The sequence below is a fragment of the Ceratotherium simum genome, chromosome 12, assembly GCF_057802395.1.
Source record: "Ceratotherium simum simum isolate JZ-2026a chromosome 12, ASM5780239v1, whole genome shotgun sequence".
Lineage (NCBI taxonomy): Eukaryota > Metazoa > Chordata > Mammalia > Perissodactyla > Rhinocerotidae > Ceratotherium > Ceratotherium simum.
In genome coordinates, this window is record NC_141911.1 from 22,290,353 (window position 1) to 22,311,916 (window position 21,564).

Sequence of the window (21,564 nt, forward strand, 5' to 3'; positions counted from 1 at the left end):
CACTTTCTAAGTCCCTGTTTCCTCCCTAAAAATGGGCAAAATAATACTTAATCCCATAGCGTTATTGGGAAACCACTTTTCAGAGGCTGAACGCATTCTTTCCTTCCTCCTTCTTTCCTGCCTTACTTTCCAACAAGTGCACTTTAATTAAACAAAGCAAAAACCTAAATAATAATGATAAAAGAGGCTTAGACTCTCTAAAAAACAGAACTCTAAAAATCACAATATGGAGAATAATATTCCACAGTCTCATCAGAGGGAAGAGTATCTTAACAGAAAACACCTTGGTTTTTTGCCAAATTGCAAGTTTAAAACTTTTTCATTTTTCAAAGCTAATATTAGTTAGATTTTACCAAATGCTGAAGAATTGGAAATATTTTTGTTTTGGTTTACTTGTAGTATTTGAACATTTCATGACACTTATGGCTCAGTCTGTATAAGTCAGATTTAGTTAAGCATAACTATTTGAGTTATGAAACACAACCGCTTTGCCTACAACTCACTGGAGAAGAAAATAGGGTGGAAACTGAATGCTAACACATCCTCCCAGGAAATGTTACATTAAAAATAGAAAAACTGAGAAATGGCTACATATCAAAATATCCTTTACTCTTGCCCATTACCAAGTTAGAAACTTTGAGGAATGTTATATGGCCACTTACGTAGCAAGTGCCACAAACAGTTGATATCGGGTATTATGAGAACTTGCAAAACATACAGTATTGTAATAATCCTAGAAGTGTAGAGTCGGGAGATGCTATAGGTAGTTCTTGTGGATTCTTAGTGTACAATCAGATGACGAACTTTCAGGTGAGGCTAATAGGACTTTTCTGCAGAGCAGTTGACAGGGGCCAGAGTCTCAAATCATCAGCTTAACTTCCTCTTGCCAAGACTCATTGGAATCCAATCATATGATTTTATAGTAGGATGAGCTTAGATGTAAAAAGAAGTCAGGGCTACAATCCAATGCGCTTTCCATGAACATTCTGGCCAGATGGAAACCAAGAGTGGAAAATGGGATATTGATCTAGAGTTTAGGGAGTGAGGTCGTTTTGGGAAGTGAGAACAAAGGGAAGAAACAAAGGGCTGGAACTCAGGCTCCAATATGCTAAAACAAGGGATTTGAATTACTAATTTTTTCCTTTTGCCTCAGGCTCTAACATGGCTCAGCCCATGCAGTCTTTATCTAAAAATTTGATATTTTGTTCATGCATGTTTGGATGGGTTAATTTTTATTTTTTTCAAAAATAGGTGTTAAGATATTACTTATCTTGATTACTGAGGCTTTGGGCACAGCCTTAAATTCTGTGCCCTCTTATTCTACTCCTGGCCCTGTTAAGGAGAGTAAAAATGGTGCAGAAATGGGACCAAAGACCTCACTGATTTCACAGCGTTTGGAAGGAACTGAGCCAAGAAAGAAGGAATCAACATTTACAACTCTTCTTTGGTCCACTGCTCTCCATCTGCTCCACTTCATTAACTCACCCCATGGCCCCGAATTGAGGTGGACCATTACTTCTGATCCCTGTCACCATCTTGATTAAACTATATAAAATCTCTTTTCCTTTGTGTTCTGAAAATGTTAGAAATTACAAAGAACCTTTAATAGAAAAAAAACAAACACCAAATCATAGAGAAGGTTAAGTTTAAAGTACACAAATTTGACACTCCTCTAATTTCTCCTTCCACCTCCCCAGTGAATAAAATATGGCTCCATTGTCACGGACTTGTTCAGGTATGCCACTTTCAGCATACATGCCACTGGTTGTCGAGTTTTTATAGATTTTGATAATCTTAAATTAAGTAAAAGATCTGCAGTGGCTGGGAATATATCAAGGCTGTTCAGTCTTTTTCTTTCTTTTTTTTTTTTTTTTTTTGGTGAGGAAGATTAGCGCTGAGCTAACATCCGATACCAATCCTCCTCTTTTTGCTGAGAAAGATTGGCCCTGGGCTAACATCTGTGCCCATCTTCCTCTACTTCATATGGGACGCCGCCACAGCATGGGTTGACAAGCAGTGTGTTGGTGCATGCCGGGGATCCAAACCTGGGAACCCCAGGCCGCTGAAGCAGAGCACGCGCACTTAACCGCTGTGCCATTGGGTGGCCCCAAGGCTGTTCAGTCTTAAATGCCTCATTTGAAAGGAACAAACAATGGAAATAGAGACAAGCATCAGGAACATTTCTTCCATGCTGTGTTCAACACTCTGAACATTCCTTATGCAAAGGACAACTAGACACTCAAATCACTGAATGTTTTATTGAACAATTATTGAAGTTGTATGAGCAGAAATCTATAACCATTTAATTATCTTACTGTGGTGTGGCTAGTTTTTAACTTCTGTGACTGTGAGAATCTGTACTTGAAAAAAGGATATGCTTGTATTAAATGAAATGTATCTGAACTGTACAAAATATTGTTTTCCTTTTGTCCAAAGTATGTAAACAAGTACGTTTTAAACATAAATATAATTGACAATAGCTTATGTTTCTACTGAAATACACTTGTGTAAAGGAATTATAATTTATCCAGAAAATCATTTAGAATTTCCCCAAAATATCAAATTTAAATAATGAAGTAACACATTTCATAAAACATCTTTTGTGTGTAAATTTAATTACAGTGCTTTATATAAGCACCTTCCATCCTAAAAGACACCGTTAATAAGCTATGAAAGGGATACAAACTCCATGATGTCAGAATTTGTATTTCAAATTCTTTATATGTTAAGCCCAATCTTTTATTTTAGCAAAGTAAAGGTTAATGGTTTATGGCTTCTCCTACTCTATAATGTTTACAAAGTAAAGTTTCCAGTCAGGATACGAATTTGTAAATTTTATATCTGGAATTAACTTACAGTAATATAATAAAACCTTTGTGGCACTGAGCTAACAGTCTTTCAATAAATACAAATTAAGAGCATATTTAACAACTTGGAAACACCTAATTATCAATACAATTCAGAATTAGACAGGATAGTTTCCTTTTGGGTAATCATATCCCTAAGTACCTTCTGATTTTTTATTTACATGTCTCACCACCCCAGCACCAAAATAGCACCAAAACAAAGCCTAGCAGAGTGATGAGCACTCATATGTTAGACAAGAGATATTGCCCTGCTTGAGACTTCATTAGCATAACTGTGTTTTAAATGTCAACGTTCAGTAGGCCTTTCTAAGAAACTATCTGTATAAATGAATCAACGCCATAAAACAGAACTTCAAAGGAAATCAAACATTGGCTTCTTATAATTATGTTATGAGAAGTAGATTCAGAAACGAACATTTAAGTTATAAAATAAAATGAACTACAATTAGTATTTCAAACTTTCTTGTACAACTTTAAGTGGGTATTATTCAAAATAAAAAATACTTTTATAAACATTAAAGCCTATCATATAAAATTGGTAATAATTAGTAGCTTCTTTCTTAGTCTCTCTATATAAATAATCAATGAACCAATTATTTTCTCCCTATTCTGCAAAGCCAGGTGGTTAATGTATTTGATTTCAGACAGCATTTTTTAAAAAAATCACTCAAACATATAAAAAGTTATTTAATAGTTTTAGAGAATTATAAGAATATGAAGGAAAAATTTTAAATTCTCTCACTTTTTACAATTAGAGAGTTCTAAAACATTAAAAAGTATTTTTCTTTTTAACCCATGTAAAAATAGTAACGTGCAGAAAAAGATGAGAGATTTTTGTCATGCAGGCAAATAATTGTGCTTCAGACTGGAATTGCTTTTGAATTTATGATATTTTCTCTCTAAAGAGAAAACAAGAAGAAGAGAATCCTGTGAAACTAATAAACGATCCCAGATGCTTTCAAATGATTCCTTTCTTACAGGAACTTCTAAGCAATCACACTATTATGTGTATGGGTATCTTTTCTTCACTTCTTTTCTTCTTCTGGCAGACAAGGTGAAGTTCACTAGAGAAGATCTATATTTGGAAGGCAAAGGGGAAAGAAACATATCTTAGTAAGAAATGCTATCCAGTAGACCAATTTACCTACGCTTAATTTTTTTTAATAGACAATGAGTTATGAAAATTTACCAGAGTTTTTCAGTGCTGAAAGCAACTTTATTATTATTTTTTTAATTTTATTTATTTTTTTCCCCCAAAGCCCCAGTAGATAGTTGTATGTCATAGATGCACATCCTTCTAGTTGCTTTATGTGGGACGCGACCTCAGCATAGCCGGAGAAGCAGTGCATTGGTGCGCGTCCAGGATCCGAACCTGGGCCGCCAGCAGCGGAGCACGGGCACTTAACCGTTAAGCCATGGGGCCGGCCCTGAAAGCAACTTTAGATTTTCTTAGCTTTCAATGTAAATACAGCGCCTATATTTCTTCAAAAGTCTGAATTTATGCTATTGAAGAGATTTTTTCATTAAATTATTTATCACCTAATAATCTTCATTTGCTCAGTGATCCACATTAGCAGTCTCAACTATTTTTCTTAGTATTTTGGATTTTGATTCCTAATATTTATACCAGCTAAGACAGTTATTTAGAGCAGACCAACAAAAAGATAGAACCAAAATCTTAATTTCGAGTATGTTATTTAATAGATAAAATGATCCCTAGAAATCTTTTAATGCTATGAGACCATATAATAATTAATACTTAGAAATAAGTTTTAAATATAAGGTAGGGCAAAATATAACTAATTTTTTAAAGAGAAAAATGAGTCTCTTACAAAAGGAGAATTATTGGTGCCATGGTTTTCCTAGGCATTTTGTTTTGGCCCCCTCCAGAAAACATGAAGGCAGCCCCTTGCTTCATTTTTGGAAGCTTCCACCTCCTTCACATGTCATTTTCCTCACAGTCATAGTGGGGTAACTGTAACTAATTTAGCAGTAAAAAGATGCAGGTATGCCTCTTCTAGGAATTATCTCTCAACTCAGACTGCCTAAATTTTGAACATAAAAATGAGATAGTTATTTTTGCTTATCATATTGGCAAAGATTAAAAGTCTTGATAACACCCAGTGTTGGGAAGAGCATGGGGAATAAGCATCCTCATGACTTGCTCTTTGAAATGTAAAGTGGTATAGCTTTTCTAGAGAGCAATTTACCACTAGGTATCAATGTTTAAAATATGAATAACCTGGAAGGTACTTAAAGAATGATGAGTATAAGGAGCTCTGTGGACCCTCTTCCCAGTGAAACAACCATAGCTGGTGAAAATTATTTAAAAAAAGAAAAAGTATTTAAATTCTCTGGAAATTGTCCTAAGGGGATAGAGCAAATGGAGAAACATTTATTCAAGTGCTATAGATTGAATATTTGTGTTCCCCAAAAATTCATGTGTTTAAACCTTATCTGCACTGTGATGGTATTTGGAAGTGGGGCCTTTGGGAGGTGGTTGAGTCATGAGGGTGGAGCCCTCATAATGAAGATTAGTGCCCTGATAAAGTTGAACCCGGAGAGCTCACTTGCCCCTTCTGCCATGTGAGGACACAAGAAGACAGCTGTCTATGGAGCAAGAAGTGGGTTCACACCAGACATCAAATCTCCTGGCACCTTGTTCTTGAAATTTCCAGCCTCCAGAACTATGAGAAACAAATTTCTGTTGCTTATAGGCTACCTAGTCTATGGTACTTTGTTAGCAACCTGAACAGACTAAGACATCGGAAAAATCTACTAATACCAAGAACCAGAAATGGTAAACAAGAAGGCTAATATAACAACTCTATAATTGTATACTTCCTCTCCTTCTCTCAGCTTTAAAGGACCTAAAATTGTATAAGTAATTATAACAAAGTTGGATTTGTAATATATAGAGATGTAATATGCATAACTATAATAGAATTAAAAAGGGGAAGAGAGAATAGAGCTATATAGGTATTTCTATAACTTACTGGACTTAAAATAGTATAATATGAAGTAGATTCTGATTAGTTAAGATATATATTGTTTAAGTCCTAGAGCAACCACTAAGAAAATAACAGAGTGAAAAAAAATAGTGAAAACTCATATGTGGAAGATAATCAAGTACATGGACAAAGAGAACAGAATAGTGGTTACCAGAGGTGAAGAGGGTTGGGGATGGGCATAAGGGGTAAAGGGACACATATATATGATAACTGACAAATAATAATGTACAACTGAAATTTCACAATGTTATAAACTATTATGATCTCAAAAAAAAATAGTGAAAAAATCATTAAAAGAATTCAAATATTACACTGGAAAATATTCACTTAATGTGAAAGAAAGCAATAAAGGAGGAATAGAGGAACAAAAAAACAAAAAAAGACATGAGACATATAGATATCAATAATAACATACCATATCAATAGTAACATTAAATATGAATCTACTAAACAATCCATTCAAAATGTAGATACTGTCAGACTGAGTTAAAAAAAACATGATACAACTATATGTTCTCTATAGGAGACACACTTTAGATTCAAAGTCATAAATAGGTTGAAAGTAAAAGGATAGAAAAAGATATGCAAACAGCAACCGTGAGAGCTGAAGTAGATGTACTAATAATAGAAAAAATAAACTCTAAGACAAAAATTGTTGTTAGGGACAAAGAAAGACATTTTATAGGGCCAGCCCCACAGCCTAGTGGTTGAGTTTTGTGTGCTCCACTTTGGTGGCCCAGGTTCAGTTCCTGAGCTTGGACCTATGCCACTCATCAGTGGCCATGCTGTGGCAGTGACCCACATACAAAATAGAGGAAGAGTGACATGGATGTTAGCTCAGGGTGAATCTTCCTCAGCAAAAAAAAAAAAAAAAAAGAAGAAGAAGAAGAAGAAGATATATGCACCTAAAAACAGAGCCCCAAAATACGTGAAGCAAAAACTGACAGAACTGAAAGGAGAAATAGATGACTCATCAATAAGATGAAGTTAGAAATCAATAGCAAATAAATTTGGGAAATTTACAACAATATGTGGAAATTAACAACATACTCCTAAACAACTAATAGATCAAAAAAGAAATCACAAGGGAAATAAAAAAAATACTTGGAGATGAATATGAAAAGTTATGGGATGCAGCTAAAGTAGTGCTTAGAGGGAAGTTTATAACTCTAAACATTTATATTAAAAGAGAAGAAATATCTCAATTGATAAACTAACATTCCACCTTAAGCTACTAGAAAAAGAAGAGCAAACAAAACCTAAAGCAAGCAGAAGGAAGAAAATAACAAGGATTAGAGCAGAAATGAATGAAATAAAGAATGGAAAAACTATAGAGAAAATCAACAAAACTGAAAGTTCATCCTTTGAAAAGATCAACAAAATTGGAGAACCTTATCTAGACTGATCAAGAATAAAAAAGAAAAAACTAAAAAATCTCAGGAATGAAAGAGAAAACATCACTACTGACCTTACAGAAGTAAAAAAAAAAAAGGATTATAAAAAATATTCTAAACAACTGTATGCCAAAAAATTAGGTAACTTAGACATAATGAAGAAATTCCTAGAAAGACACAAACTACCAAAACTGACTCAAGAAGAAATAGAAAATCTGAATAGGTGTATAACAAATAAAAAGATTGAATTAGCAATTTAAAAAGCTTCCCACAAAGAAAAGCCCTAGACCAGATGAATTCACTGGTAAATTTTACCAAACATTTAAATAATTAGTACCAATCCTTCACAAACACTTCCTAAATATAGAATAGGAAGAAACACTTCCCAACTCATTCTGTGAGATCAGTGTTACCCTGATACCAAAACCAGAAAAGGCAATCACAAGAAAAGAAAACTACAGATGAAAATCTCTTATAAATGTAGATACAAAAATCCTTACCAAAATACTAGCACACTGAATCCAGCAATATATAAAAAATGATAGTACATCATACCTAGTAGGATTTATCCCAAGAATGCAAGGTTGGTTTAACATCCAAAAATTACTTAATGTAATGCATGATTTCAATAGAATAAAGAACAAAAATGCACAATAATCTCAATAGATACGGAAAAAACAGTTGACAAAACCCAATGCTAGTCTTTCATGATAAAAACTTTCAGCAAACTAGGAATAGAAGGGAGCTTCTTCCCTTCTATTTGAAGAAGAAGCTATGGGTCATCTACAAAGATCCATAGCTGACATCATACTTAATAGTGAAAGGCTGAATGAATGCTTTCCATCTAAGATCAGGAATAAGGCATCTGTTCTCATCACTTCTATTTAACATTGTACTGGAGGTTCTAGTTAGGGCAATTAGACAAGAAAAAGAAATAAAAAACATCCAGACTAGAAATGAAAAAGAAAAACTATCTCTATTTGCAGGTGACATGAGGTTTTACACAGCAAATCCTAAGGAACCTACTAAAAACTATGAGAATAAATCAATAATTTCACTAACGTTACAGGAAACAAGATCAATAAACAAAAAGCAATTCTATTTCTATACATTGGCAGTGAACAATTCAAAAATGAAATTAAGAAAATGCTACTTATAACAGCATCAAAAGAATAAAATACTCAGGAATAAATTAAACAAAAGAAGTATAAAACTTGTATTCTAAAAACATTGCTGAAAGAAATTAAAATAAATCTGAATAAATAGAAATACATCAAATGGATTGGAAAAGTTAATTGTCAAGATGTCAATACTTCCCACACTGATCTACAGATTCAACACAATCCCTATCCAAATCCCAGCTGGCTCTTTGCAGAAATTGACAAGCTGATCTTAACATTCATATGGAAATTCAAGGAAACCAGAATAACCAAAATGATCTTGAAGAACTATAAAGTTGGAGGAGTCACATGTCCCAACTTAAAAACTTGCTACAATATTACGATAATCAAGACCATATAGTATAAGCATAAGGGTTGACATGTAGATCAATGAAATAGAACTAAGAGTCCATATATAAACCTTTACATTTACGGTCATTTGATTTTCAACAATAGTACCAACATAATTCAATGGGAAAAAGAATAGTGTTTTCAACAAATAGTGCTAGAACAACTGGATATCCAAATGCAAAAGAAGAAGTCGGGCCCCTTCCTCACAACATATACAAAATCAAAATGGATCATAGACATAAATGTAAGTGATAAAACTACAAAACTCTTAGAAGAAAATATAGGAGTAAATGTTTTTGACATTGGATTAGTCAATGGTTTTTTAATATGACACCCAAAGCACAAGCAACCAAAGAAAGAATAGACAAATTGGATTTTAACAAAACTAAAACCTTTTGTGCTCAAGGACAACATCAAGAAAGTGAAAAGACAACCTATAGAATGGAAGAAAATATTTGCAAATCACGTATCTGATAAGGGCCTTGTATTCAAAATATATAAAGAACTCCTACAACTCAACAATAAAAAGACAAATAAGCCAAGTGAAAAATAGGCAAAGGATTTGAATAGACATTTCTCCAAAGAAGATAGACAAATGGCCAATAAGTACATAAAAAGATGCTTGAAATCATTAGTCATTAAGGAAATGCAAATCAAAATCACAAGGAGATACCACTTCACATCCACTAGGATGGCTATAATAACAAGTGTTGATGAGAATGTGGAGAAATTGGAACCCTTATAAACTGCTGGTAGGAATGTAAAATGCTGCAACCACTATGGAAAACAGTTTGGCAGTTCCTTAATACGTTAAACATAGAACAACCATATAATCCAGCAATTTCACTTTTAGGTATATACCAAAAAGAATTGAAAAAATATTTTCAAACAAAAACTCTTTCAGAGCAGAATCATTCCTAATAGCCAAATAGTAAAAACAACAGATGATTGGATAAACGAAATCTGATTTTTCTATACCATAGAATTTTATTCAGCCATTACAAAAGAATGAAGTACTGATACAAGTACTGCATAGATGGGCCATGAAAACATTAAACTAAGTTAAAGAAACCAATCACAAAAGAAAAAATTATAAGTATCTATTTATATGAACTGTTCAGAATAGGTAAATCTATAAAGACAGAAAGCAGGTTAGTAGTTGTCTAGGATTAGAGAGTTGGGGAAAAATAGAGAATGCCCGCTAATGGGTATGGGTATTTCTTTTTGGAGTGATGAAAATGTTCTAAAATTGATTATGGTGATGATTGCACAACTACTTGAATATAGTCCATTGAACTGTATACCTTAAATGAGTAAATTATATGGTATGTGAATTATATCTCAAAAAATTTAGGAATATGCATGTCCTAGTGATTCTACTTCTAGAAATATTTTGTCAGAATTTAACTGTAAAAGTGTTCAAAGGTGTATGCATACATGTTCATTGCACCCTTGTTTAAAGTAGCATAAATAAATAAAACATAAGTATCCATCAATAGAGTCAAGTTAAATTAAGTTTCCATACAATGAAATACTAAAGAGTCATTCAAAATGACTGTCTCCATATCTACAAATAAATACATCTGTCAGCAACCTGTAAAGAGGTAAGGTAGTAAATGCATTACGTATGTGTTTAAATAATATGTGTATGTATCATATATACACATATATAAATTTTGCATCTATAAAAATGTTACTATTAGAGAAAAAAGAGGAGTAAGTATAAAGTTGAAAGCTCTAACACAATTTTAATATAAATGAAACGTGCAACCTAAAGAACTCCAAAATCCACTCCCAAAGTTTGTTAGGCCAGTGTAATGAGAGACTTTATATGTGGTACACACACACACACACATAAGTGAACTGATATTTGATCAAAGTCTTGATTGAGTAGGAATAAACTAGGTGAAGAGAAGGGAAAGAATATCCTAGATCCTCGGCAGAGGAAATAACATGTGAAAGCCCTGAAGTGGAAAGGAAGAGGACACATTTGACAAACTCACAGAGAGCCACAGGGAGTCAGATACAGTTGGAGAGATAGAGAAGCACTTGATCATGCATAATTTTGTGGGTTACATTAAGAATTTTACTTTAATCCTAAGAGTAATGAGAATCATTAAAGGGTCTTAAGCAGTGTGGAGCTATAATATGAAGAATGGATAAAAGAGAAACAGAAGTGGATATGAGGAGGTTGGTGCAAAGTAGACTGTAGTTAGGTTTGGGTGGTGTGAGATGGAGATGAAATAGGTTTGGAGATGGGAGACTGAACATACAAATGGACATTGGCCAGACCATATATTAAAACAGAACTCTGACCACAAGCTGCAACAACCAGTCCAGGAAGCCAAACTATAACCTCTGCAGCAATTGGCCCCAAATGGTGAGGATTTGGTTAATAACTGCCAGCTTCCGGATATCTGCCCCTCCTTCCTCCAATTCCAATTCAAGACTAACCAGAGAAAGCCCCAAACCAATGCTCCCCAAACCAATCATATAGGAAGCCCCACTTCAAGGCAGCCTGCCTCAGACTGCCATACCAACAACCTCCAATTAGATCATACCTGAAGCCTTCCCCTTTTTTCACTATAAAGCTTTCTCACTCCCCTGAGTGTGTTTGGTCCTCTGCCAAATGCAAGCGATGGTGGCTGACTCCCTTGATGTAGCAAGCTCTGAATAAATAGGCTTTGCTTATTCTCATTTGGATGGTCTTCTTTTTTCCCCCCTGTGTAGGGAGGTACTTGAGGCCAAAGGAATGGCTGAAACAGAGCAGGAGAGAGCAGAGAGAAACTTCATCTGCAAGTCTTCATAGGTAAGATTAAGCCTGCCTATGAGCCAGAGGGTCAGGCAAGAATTGAGCAGAAAAGTGTGGTGTCCTGGAATTTAAAGGAAGGGATTTTGGCAGACCGAATAGTCAGTTGCTAAATTCTGAGAAATCAGAAGGAAGACTAAAAAATGTCTGTTTAGAAACATGAAGATTGACGGCTATTTTAAAGAAGGGATAAAACAGATTCGAGTGGGTTGAGATGCTGACAAGATGATCCAGAGGGCAAAGAGAATGAAGAAAATATGTAAGTGGCAGTTTCAGATTCCTGAGAAAGTGGGAAGTGAAGGGATCCATAACATGGATGGAGGAATGGTCACGCCTTCCGTGGCACCAAGAAGGAAGAAGTGGATGGGGGTGGGCAGGGTGGGAGGTAGATTAGATGGGATTCTAGTTTGCCACTGGGAAGTTGAGTGATATACCATCTGATGACTTCTCTTTTCTCTATGACAACGCCATCTGCTGGAAATGAAGAAGATAATCGTCAGAAATTTAAGGTGTGGAGAAAAAGCTAGAAACAGTTATTGTGGAGTGCAAAGCAGCAAGTTGACCATAGAAATGTAGCAGGTTTGCTGGACAGTGTGAAGGACTAACAGATTGGAGATGATAAATTTAAAAATGTTTCCAATCTGACTTCTTGTATATTCTCCAGCAGCAATAACATGCCTGGATGAAGACTTCTTGATTCTTTCAGAACAATGAGATGAAGACAGAGGAGCAAGAAAACCTGTAATATTGACAGCAATTATGGAAATAATGAATTATAGAATCTTAGCTGGAGAAAGGGAAGACTAGAGAGGACCAGTGGATCTGGAGAAGGATGGTCAATACTCTGGAAGGCCTGATGAGGTTGGAATACTGGCAGTGGCTGACCAAGCTCCTGGCATGAATGGGTGTGCATGGCTGAAACCTAGAGAAGGAGGTCTTGCGAAAGCCTGTGCATTACGTCTAATTTTCTTCACTAATAAAATTTTAACAAAGTAGAAGATATGTGGTTTGCATTATTAATTTGTTATGCCATCGAGTTGATTCAGACTCCTAGCGACCCTGTGTACAGCAGAGCAGAACCCTGCCTGATCTTTTCGTGCCATCCTCTCACCTACCAGCGCTGTATCAGACAATGCTACACTGCTATTCATAGGGTCTTCATGGCCAATTTTTTTCAGAAGTGGGTGGCCAGGTCCTTCTTCCTAATGTCTTAGTCTGGAAGATCTGCTGATACCCATCCATCATGGGTGACCCCGCTGGTATTTGAAATATTGGTGGCATAGCTTTCAGCATCACAGCAACATGCAGCCACCACAGTATGACAACCGACAGACTGTCAGGTGGTGTGGTTCCCTGAGTGGGAAAGAACCTGGGCCTCAGTGGTGAGAGTATCAAATATTAACCACTAGACCACCGCATTATTAATTATTTTATTTATAAATATTTATAAATATTCTCAGTGGTAACAGGTAAACTATTAAGGATTTTGATTATAAATTAACAATATTCTGAGGGATTGTAAATAATCTGACAAGAATTTGAAGGTTTCTGGTGATAATTGCTTATAATTTTATTAAGATCAGGAAGTTTAGAATTCATCTGGGCATTTGGTATTATTGACAGTTTTGAAAGAATTGTGGCATTCGATACCATACACCACTATTTTTTAAAAATACATCCAAGAGTGAAATGCATTAAAATAGTGAATAATAAGTGATTTCATTTTTCTCAAGTCACCTGAAAACCAATAAATATTCTCTTTCTGTTATCTAAGAATAATATATTTTTCAAATACCTTACTGCTATGTAATAATAACATTAATCTAATATCATTAGGTCACTAATTGAATACAAAACTGAGAACAAACTAAAGACAAAAGACTTAGGTGGGCCAGCCCCGGTTGCCTAGTGGTTGAGTTTGACGTGCTCCGCTTCGGTGGCCCGGGTTTGGTTCCTGGGCACAGACGTACACCACTCTTCTGTCAGTGGGCATGCTGTGGTGACAGCTCACATACAAAAAGAGGAAGATTGGTAGTGGATGTTAGCTCAGTGCAAATCTTCCTCAGCAAAAAAAGTCATGCTACAAAGAAATTTTAGATTCCTAAACATGATAAAGATCAGCTACTCTAAATAGCTACAGAATAATTACACAGTTTGTAATGAGAAATCAGTTTCCAAAGTGAAGAAAACTCTGAAATTAGTCTTTAGTCCATCATGTTGTATTTTGTATAGGGGAATATATATTTTATTATAATAATATATAATATATAACACGACTATATTTATATATATTTATGTATTCAATACTTAATATATATAATATACCATCATTAAAGCATTGTAATCTTTAGAGAAGTTTTATTTCATCAGTAAATTGGGAACATTAGGGATTTTCCCTGAGTATGATCTTTGGATACTGGACTATGATTTTTTGAGATAACAATAATTTTCTGTATTGTCAACATCCTATAGATATAGTCCACGCAGGAATCCCCCATAGTTCAGGCTACTCTCAGGCCATTCACACATTGTAAAGGTTTACACTCTAAGCTTTCAGGGCCAAGTCTTGCCTTTAAGGAATTCACATTCCAATACTGATAAAAATACGATGAAATAAAGTAGAATATGATAAATGGCTCAAAAACCTACTAATAAAAATACTGTGATTGTCAAGAGATAGTGGAATATTATTTTAAGCTAATTGGATCAGGGTGGGCCTCATAAAAAATGGAATTTGAAGAGAAGCCTGGGGGTAGGGGAAAGGTTTGAACTTGAGATGAGGGAAAGAATGCTTGGACAAGAAAACACTTCCCGCACAGAGACAGGAAATCCGAGTTCAGTTCGGCAGTTAATATTAGGAAATAAAGCTGAAAATGTGTGCTGGGATCTGATGATAGTAAGTCTTAAATTCTAAGATAATATATGAAAGTTTCATTTCTTTTAGAAACATTAATGGAATGCTGTACTCTGGGCATTCTTTTCAGCTGAAGATACAAAGATAAATACAACCCACCGTTGCGAGTTTAGCTAAGCTACTCCATGGGATTATTGCCTCAGCATCCATTTTGTTTGGCCAAGTGTCTTGTAAGGACTTTAAACTGACACTAGTCCCTCATGCAAGCTCATACCCTGGATAGCAGCCTCAGAGTCATGAGCAAATGTAAGTTCCTGATATGACTTCCCCAACAGCCCTCGTGATCAATAGTCTCTCTTGCCTCCCAGGGCCTGTATACCTTATGTGCCCCTTAGATAAGACTCCTGTGGCTTACCAAAACCGCACTCTTTTGGTTTGAATTGACCAATCTGACCCTAGCCCAGGAACCCCAAAGCATTCCACCTACAGACCCTAATAAAGGCATATGCCCCAAGTCCTGTCTCTTTCTTCATTCTGCTCTGACCTTCCTATGTGGCCCCTCCAGGTGTGCTGTTTACTTCTCCCAGGAGCCCTGAGTAATAAACTTCTCTATTTCAATTTACCTTGTGGTTAGCTGTTGAACTAAGGCTCACCTTGGCTCACCATTCTGTACTCTGTGCTCCACTTAACAAATGTTAATTTAACAAAGTCAAAATACCCACAATCTGCCTTCAGGGAATTTACAGCATGCTGAGGAAGGAGGGGAGGAGTACAGTCAGTTAACACATATTATTACAATGCAATGAGTCAAGTACTTTGAAGGAAGTATGCTAATGGTGCTGAGAGCAAAAAGTGGGCATCTAATACAATTGGTAGAGGTATCAAAATCAGGGCAGGTTTCTTGAGGGATGAATTGACAGTCAGAAAAAGAGTAAAGAAAGGACATTGCAGGCAGAAATGTAGCTTGAGGAACAGCAAGAGGTGAAGAACAGACTGACTTTAAAGTAATAGTAATAATAATAACCTTGGCTACTATCTATTTAGCACTTACTACGTGCGTGGTATGGTTATGATAAGGTACATACCATTACTAGCTCCATTTTGCAGGTCTGGAAGTAGAGGGAGGCTTAAAGAGGATAAATGACTTATCAATGATCTCCAGTGAGTGAACTGTGTGGCCAGAGCTCCATCCATGCAGTCCAAACAGTCTTAATTCTTTCTTATTCCCTCTGAGAGAGGGAAAAGGAGAAGAGGTGACAGATGATGCTGGAGAGGTACATTTTGTAAGGTGTTGTTTGTTAAATTATGGGAGTTCTCACTGTCCTGAAGACCACAGGGACAGTTGAGAATTTTAATCAAGGTGTGACATGATTGGATTTACAGTTTAGAGAGATTAGAGGATAAAACAAAAAATGGACTTTCCACAATGAGAAGTGAAGTCTGGAGTGATCAGTTAAAGTGTTAAAGTCAAGTTGGAGAGAGAGAAGAGGCACTGAGATAGTGGTAACTGAGATGAAAAAAAGAGAGCAGACGGGCTGTTCGCTGAGAAGGAGTTATCCCTTGCTGTGAGATGGAAAAGGAGGTTAAGAAGCTTAAGGAAACTAGAGGTCATTAAAGGTTTGAAATGTGACTGAAGGGGAGTCAGAGGTGCCTGAAAGTAAGCAGAAGAGTTCTTCCCAGAGAGCCGTGCTAAAGTTGGAGACGAAGCGTTCCACTAAAGTGTGGATTCTGTGGCTTTCAGTTAAGGCAGAACGGAGAGAGAAGAGCCAAGACAACAGGAGAGTTGCAAAAAAAGTTGGGAGGCAGGGCAGAGGTCTGGTCAAGGGGGTCAGAAGCCTGTGACTTTGAAGGGGGAAGAATAAGGTAGAAAAGAGAGAACTAGAAGCACTTGTATTTTGAATGGTAATCAGGGGGGCAAGAGAAAATTAGTTGGTCTCAATTTAAAATAACGTATTAAAAGGTACCTTTACCAAAAGTCTCTTCACAGCTGTTACCTCTGGGGAGTGAAAATGGGGAACAGAATAGGGTGTTCTCAAGGAGTAGGGTGGAAGACTCTTACTTTTCACTTTACATTCTTCCATACTGTTAGAAAAAAATTTTACACCACGAACGTGTATCACAATTATTATTAAAAAGCTAGATGAGTATGCATTAATAGGATATGTAGTTATCTAGAGTACATATTTATAAATAAAAGCATTAATGTAGTGAGATTTTACTATTGGAAGGGGAGATCATTAGAATCCAAGGTCCCTACCTCATTTTCCACTCTACTGCTCTCACATTAACCTGTAAGCTTAGATTTCCTGACACCCTTTCTCTTGCTTGCCTCTACTCTAATTCACTTAGTGCTGAAGGTGAAAAAAAAAAAAAAAAAAAAAAAAAAAATCAAGAAAATGAATTTTATACAGCTTAGATTTTCCGTTTAATTAACTCAATTGTACAGGTTAGGAAATCACACTGAAGATCACTGAGGTAGACTCTAGGAGCGAGAAAAATGGACAGAGTCAAGATAATAGGACATTCCTAGTAAATGAGCTAAGCCTAAACCACTCTAAAGAGTTAATCTGGAAAACTTCTAAAGTCAACTGTTTACCTTACCTATCCTTTTACAGTCTTACTTGACCCTAACTGAATCAAATAACCACATGTGTTTTTATCTAAATCATGTAGGAAACAGAGGGGGATAAATGAAAGGGAGCTTCTGCCTTCAAGTTCCACTAACTAGGTCTATAGCACCTTTAACTAGTTGTCAAAGTACCTTTGTTGCAAGATATTAAAAATGTCCAAGTATTTAGGACAGTGAGATTTATGCTATCAAATTTGAAGGTAGCACTTTATAACACTGGTTGAGCAAGATCTTGGGAAATTATCTTAATGTTTTATCTTGCATTGGCTTTTATACTATTGCTAGATTCCGAAATGTAACTTATATATTCTTCAAAGAACTGTAGCTGGAATGTAGGACTAGTCCAAACACTGAGAAAATGGATGCTGTAAACTGAGCAGTTCTTTAAAGCTGATCAGTCAAATTTTGTAAAGGATTGCTATCATTCAATGGTTTATATGGCTTTTATTTAAATTTCCCTTTGGTTTACAAATTTGGTTTATGGGTCAAAATTTTTCTTAACTTAGACAATTCAAATTTCACTACTCTATCTTGTTTACTTGGAACCCTGGTTTTTATGGCAGGTGGTTTGTGGAGAAAGTCAATATAATTTGTGGCTGACTAAGGGCTTTTATCCACATTATGCAAGGTATCTTTCTCTAGATGTAGGAATTCCCTTGCTACTGTGAAATGCCTCCTCTCCTCTTTGTTATTTGTGGAGGAGTGCTGGGAAAATCTTGACCTTCTCCACTCCTCCTAAATTCAGATTTTACCATTATTTATATGTGAGACTGAAATGCATTATCGACACACACCAAAGGACTTTTTAACATATAAAATCTTTTTAAAACATGTTTTAGTCCCTATTAAATGGCTTCTCAAGAACTTCTATTGTATCTTTCTAGATTCCTCCGTCAAATTTGTTTTTCATATTTTGATAGCAAAGAGTAATTTGTTACAGATACAGGTGTAGAGAAACTTGGTTTTTTGTCTTACTCCTCTTGATAAATGCTTGTTACACTGAGTTGCCCTTCTTTCATTTAATGTCTTACTACAAACAGGGCTTTCACTGAGTTTGAAAAGCACGTATCAAACAATAGGCATAGCAACCATTCTTTCCTCTGAATGAATAGTGCCATAAACGCTACAATCTATAGGCCAACTGAATAAGCCAATTTAGCAATTACCTGTGTATGTTAACCAGCTGAGGGGTATTTCTACGGCATTTTTTTTTTTTTTAGGGAAATATATTCTATATGAATTCAAGAGCTTAAAATTGTTACAATGGAATGCCAAGTTATTTTTTTAGTATGAAGCAACTTAAACTTGGGCAGTGTTTGAAGTTAAATGACTCAAGCAGTATTACTGGTGATGGTGATGATATAAATCATTGGCCTTTCAGTGAATGTTAAAAAAAAAAAAAAAAAAGAGACCAGCAAAATTCTATTCTCAATTTATCCTTAAAGATGCAACCAACAAGACCAGTTCTAAGAGTGAAGCTGGAATGCTGCCATGCCATTAATATTAAGTTGATTTTGTATATTAAAAGAAATATTTTCAGGAAAAATAAACTGTGAAGTATTGAGGCTAGTACATCATTCATTTGGTGTTGGGCAAATATGTCCAAATGCTTTCAAGCCTGCAGTGGCCTTAACAGGAAATGTGCTTGTTCTGAATAACATAGGGAGCTACTGAGTGTTTTTCAAAATACATGTTTAAAGATACTTTCATAATGATATTCTCCTGCTGATTTTTTAATTATGATAATTGTCAGACACACAATAGTATTAATTCATATATAACTATCACTCAGATTTGACAGTTCTCAAGATTCTCCTACATTTTCCTCATCTCTCCCATTAGACAACTAAAGCAATTCCCAAACATCATGTCATTTCACGGTTTTGTTTTGTAAGTATGCATCCCTGAAACTGACATCACCGTACAGCCATTATCACAGATTACAAAATATGAATAAACATTCTTTGATATATCTAATCTAGAACATTGCCTAAATGTAGGAAAACTATTTTCTATCGGAAATACCTCAGGGGAAGGGCACTCGTGAGTGGAGAGGCATGCATCTCCTCTGAACGCAGTTGTGTCTGTACAATTTTCTTCTCATTGCCAAATTAGCTGAGGAAAAAAAGGGAAATATTAGGAGCATTTTTTAGAAAATTAATTGTTTAATCTGGAGAATGTAAGGGAATATTTTGGATCCAAATTATACTGTGATTATTTGCTATTTGTTCAGATGTGATGGTGACATAAAAAAATAATGTGATGAAATACACAAGGTGCATTCCTAACAGTTCATGTTAATGGCAGGATCTCATAGTAATATCCTCCTCCTTCTACACAATTTCTTTTTAAATGCTCCTAGACCTTTTATTTTATGTAGTGAATTAATCACAAATATTTTACAAGAACATTGTCCCAGGTGTTCTGTATTTCAGAAAAGCAGGAATGATTTGAATAGCAATCGCTATAAGCAGTAAGAAGAGATCAGCTGCTGATTGGGAACTTTTTTCTTATTTCTGTGAAAAGGCAGACCAGGGGACATCATTTGCAATAACTTCAGTAATCAAACTTCTGATTAACTAAACAGGCAGAGACTGAATTTTTAACCAATTATGCAGCATTTTCTGTTCTAAATGGAGATGTATATTACTAAGCGAATAATCTAACGTTTGCATATAAACATTATCACCTTTCTATTTAAATTTGGGTTTGCTTTTTATTGAGTTAGAAACTTTCTAATTTTTTTACTTGCCAGTGCTTTGAAATCTTAGATATTTGGTTTTGAAGTAAAAGCACATTAGAATAACTCTGCTTACTAAATCCCTATTGGTTAAGAGCGACACAACTGATATCATCCTTGAAACACGTGTTAAGTAAATTAACGTTAATTATCCTGACCATGTATATTTTTGACATTTTTTTGGCTCTATAAATACAATACTAAAATTGGCACTTTTTTGTTTTAAGGGACACATCTAATTATATAACTAGAAATAACAGCTATTGACCTGTTTTAAGATGTCATCTGCATCTTGTACATTACGATTTTTATATATTGTTAATTCAGTTAACGTTGCCCCACTCCAGCAAGCAACATGCTCTTTTAATAAATTGCTTTGGATTTTGCATTTTGTCTAAAAATCTATAAGTTTGTTTAGCTCTGTAGCGACTAGACCAAACATTCTCATTTCTTTTTACTTAGAAGGACAACAAACAAAGATCAGTTTTCTTTGAATTTAGAAAAATAGTGGTAAAATATTTATCATCATTTAAAAATCCAGTTATTTTTTAAAGTATCCTACGAATGGACCTAACAAGACAGATAGCATACTTCCAAAATCCCAGGCACTCACCGCCAATAACCGCAAACACGCCTAGATGATTTTCAACATAAACACAATCACGCTCAGAGGCCCGAGGACCCAAACAGGCATAAAAACAAGTTACTGGGTACAAATGGATCAAAATCCTACCTGGTCTCTGCCCGTTGATAAGAAGACTCATCATAAAAATTAAAAATACAAAAAAGAACTGTTGAAGTCGCATTTTTCTGCCACACTAAGTAGGAGCAACAGCTCTCAAAGTAAACTAAACAGTCTTTGAATAGTCTATGCAGTATCTGTGTGGCTCTCCTCACATTCTAATGACAAACCTCAGAGAACGACCAGCCGCGTTTTCCAGAAAGGTTAATGATCACATCAGACAAGGTTACTGGTGCGCTGTGCTGTGGTCAGAGCCTCCCTCGGCCTCAGACCCCTCCTCCACTCCTCTCCTCCTTCGCCCGTTACTCCCCTTTATTTCCATAAGCAAATATTGGTGAAACAAACCATTCAAGCGTGCTGGAACTTCAGTGGAAGTCTACTCTGGAAGCTCCGATGAGAGGCTGACTTAAATTCAATCTGGATTTGGAGAAATATGTAAAACAAGGCATGGCATTGCCTCCTCCCCTCATCATTTGCATCTGTTTAAACTTTGCATTGCCCATATTGGTCCCACATGCAGAAACCAATGGAAATGACAGGAAGTCTCTCTTTTGTCCTTTTCAGAAGGAATTCTGAAGCTCTAACTTAAGACTCCCAAATGCTTTGTGGCAGAACATGTGCTGAAATGCTTTCTCTTTACCAAAACTACTACAAAGTGGTGGCTATTTACCCTAAATCTCCAAATTGCTTAATCTATGTGGGTTTATATCAATAAACATTCCTGGGGTTTTGAATGTTCTGAAATAAATCTGAAAAATGTTTTGTTTTTATTTTGTAAAATGCAATTTAAAAAGTAATGGAGATCATTTTCATTTGCAATACTTCCAGTATTTTAAAAAAGGAAGTTCAGGCGAGCCCCAAACTCAGAAATCTGTGTTCTGTTAAAAAATTTACATGTGGTGGAATACCAGGCTAATATATTGCAGGCACACAAATTAGAGATGGAAAAAGAACTCAGTTCATCTCCCAATGAATCCAGAAGACATAAAAACAGCCTAGTGTTGTCT

The 21,564-nt window shown here is 35.5% G+C and overlaps 1 protein-coding gene and 1 long non-coding RNA gene across 3 annotated transcripts in view; one reads left to right on the plus strand and one right to left on the minus strand.

Moving 5' to 3' along the window:
* The window catches only part of LOC147915797 (uncharacterized), an 87,450-nt gene that overhangs the window by 2,939 nt on the left and 62,947 nt on the right, over positions 1-21,564 (plus strand). The gene's annotated exons all lie outside the window — the stretch shown is intronic.
* APELA (apelin receptor early endogenous ligand) lies at positions 2,240-20,892 on the minus strand. Of its 2 annotated transcripts, XR_015553785.1 has the most exons (4): positions 20,549-20,892; positions 19,101-19,190; positions 15,532-15,675; positions 2,240-3,942 (listed from the first exon to the last, which is right to left on the minus strand). XR_015553785.1 is itself a non-coding variant. In XM_014789867.2 (3 exons), the coding sequence occupies exons 1-2, from the start codon at positions 20,619-20,621 to the stop codon at positions 19,102-19,104; spliced, it is 162 nt and encodes a 53-aa protein (XP_014645353.1). In that variant the 5' UTR covers positions 20,622-20,886; the 3' UTR covers positions 2,240-3,942; position 19,101. The 2 variants fall into 2 exon arrangements, 1 of the variants encoding a protein (XP_014645353.1); XM_014789867.2 differs by lacking the exon at positions 15,532-15,675 and having other exon boundaries at positions 20,549-20,886.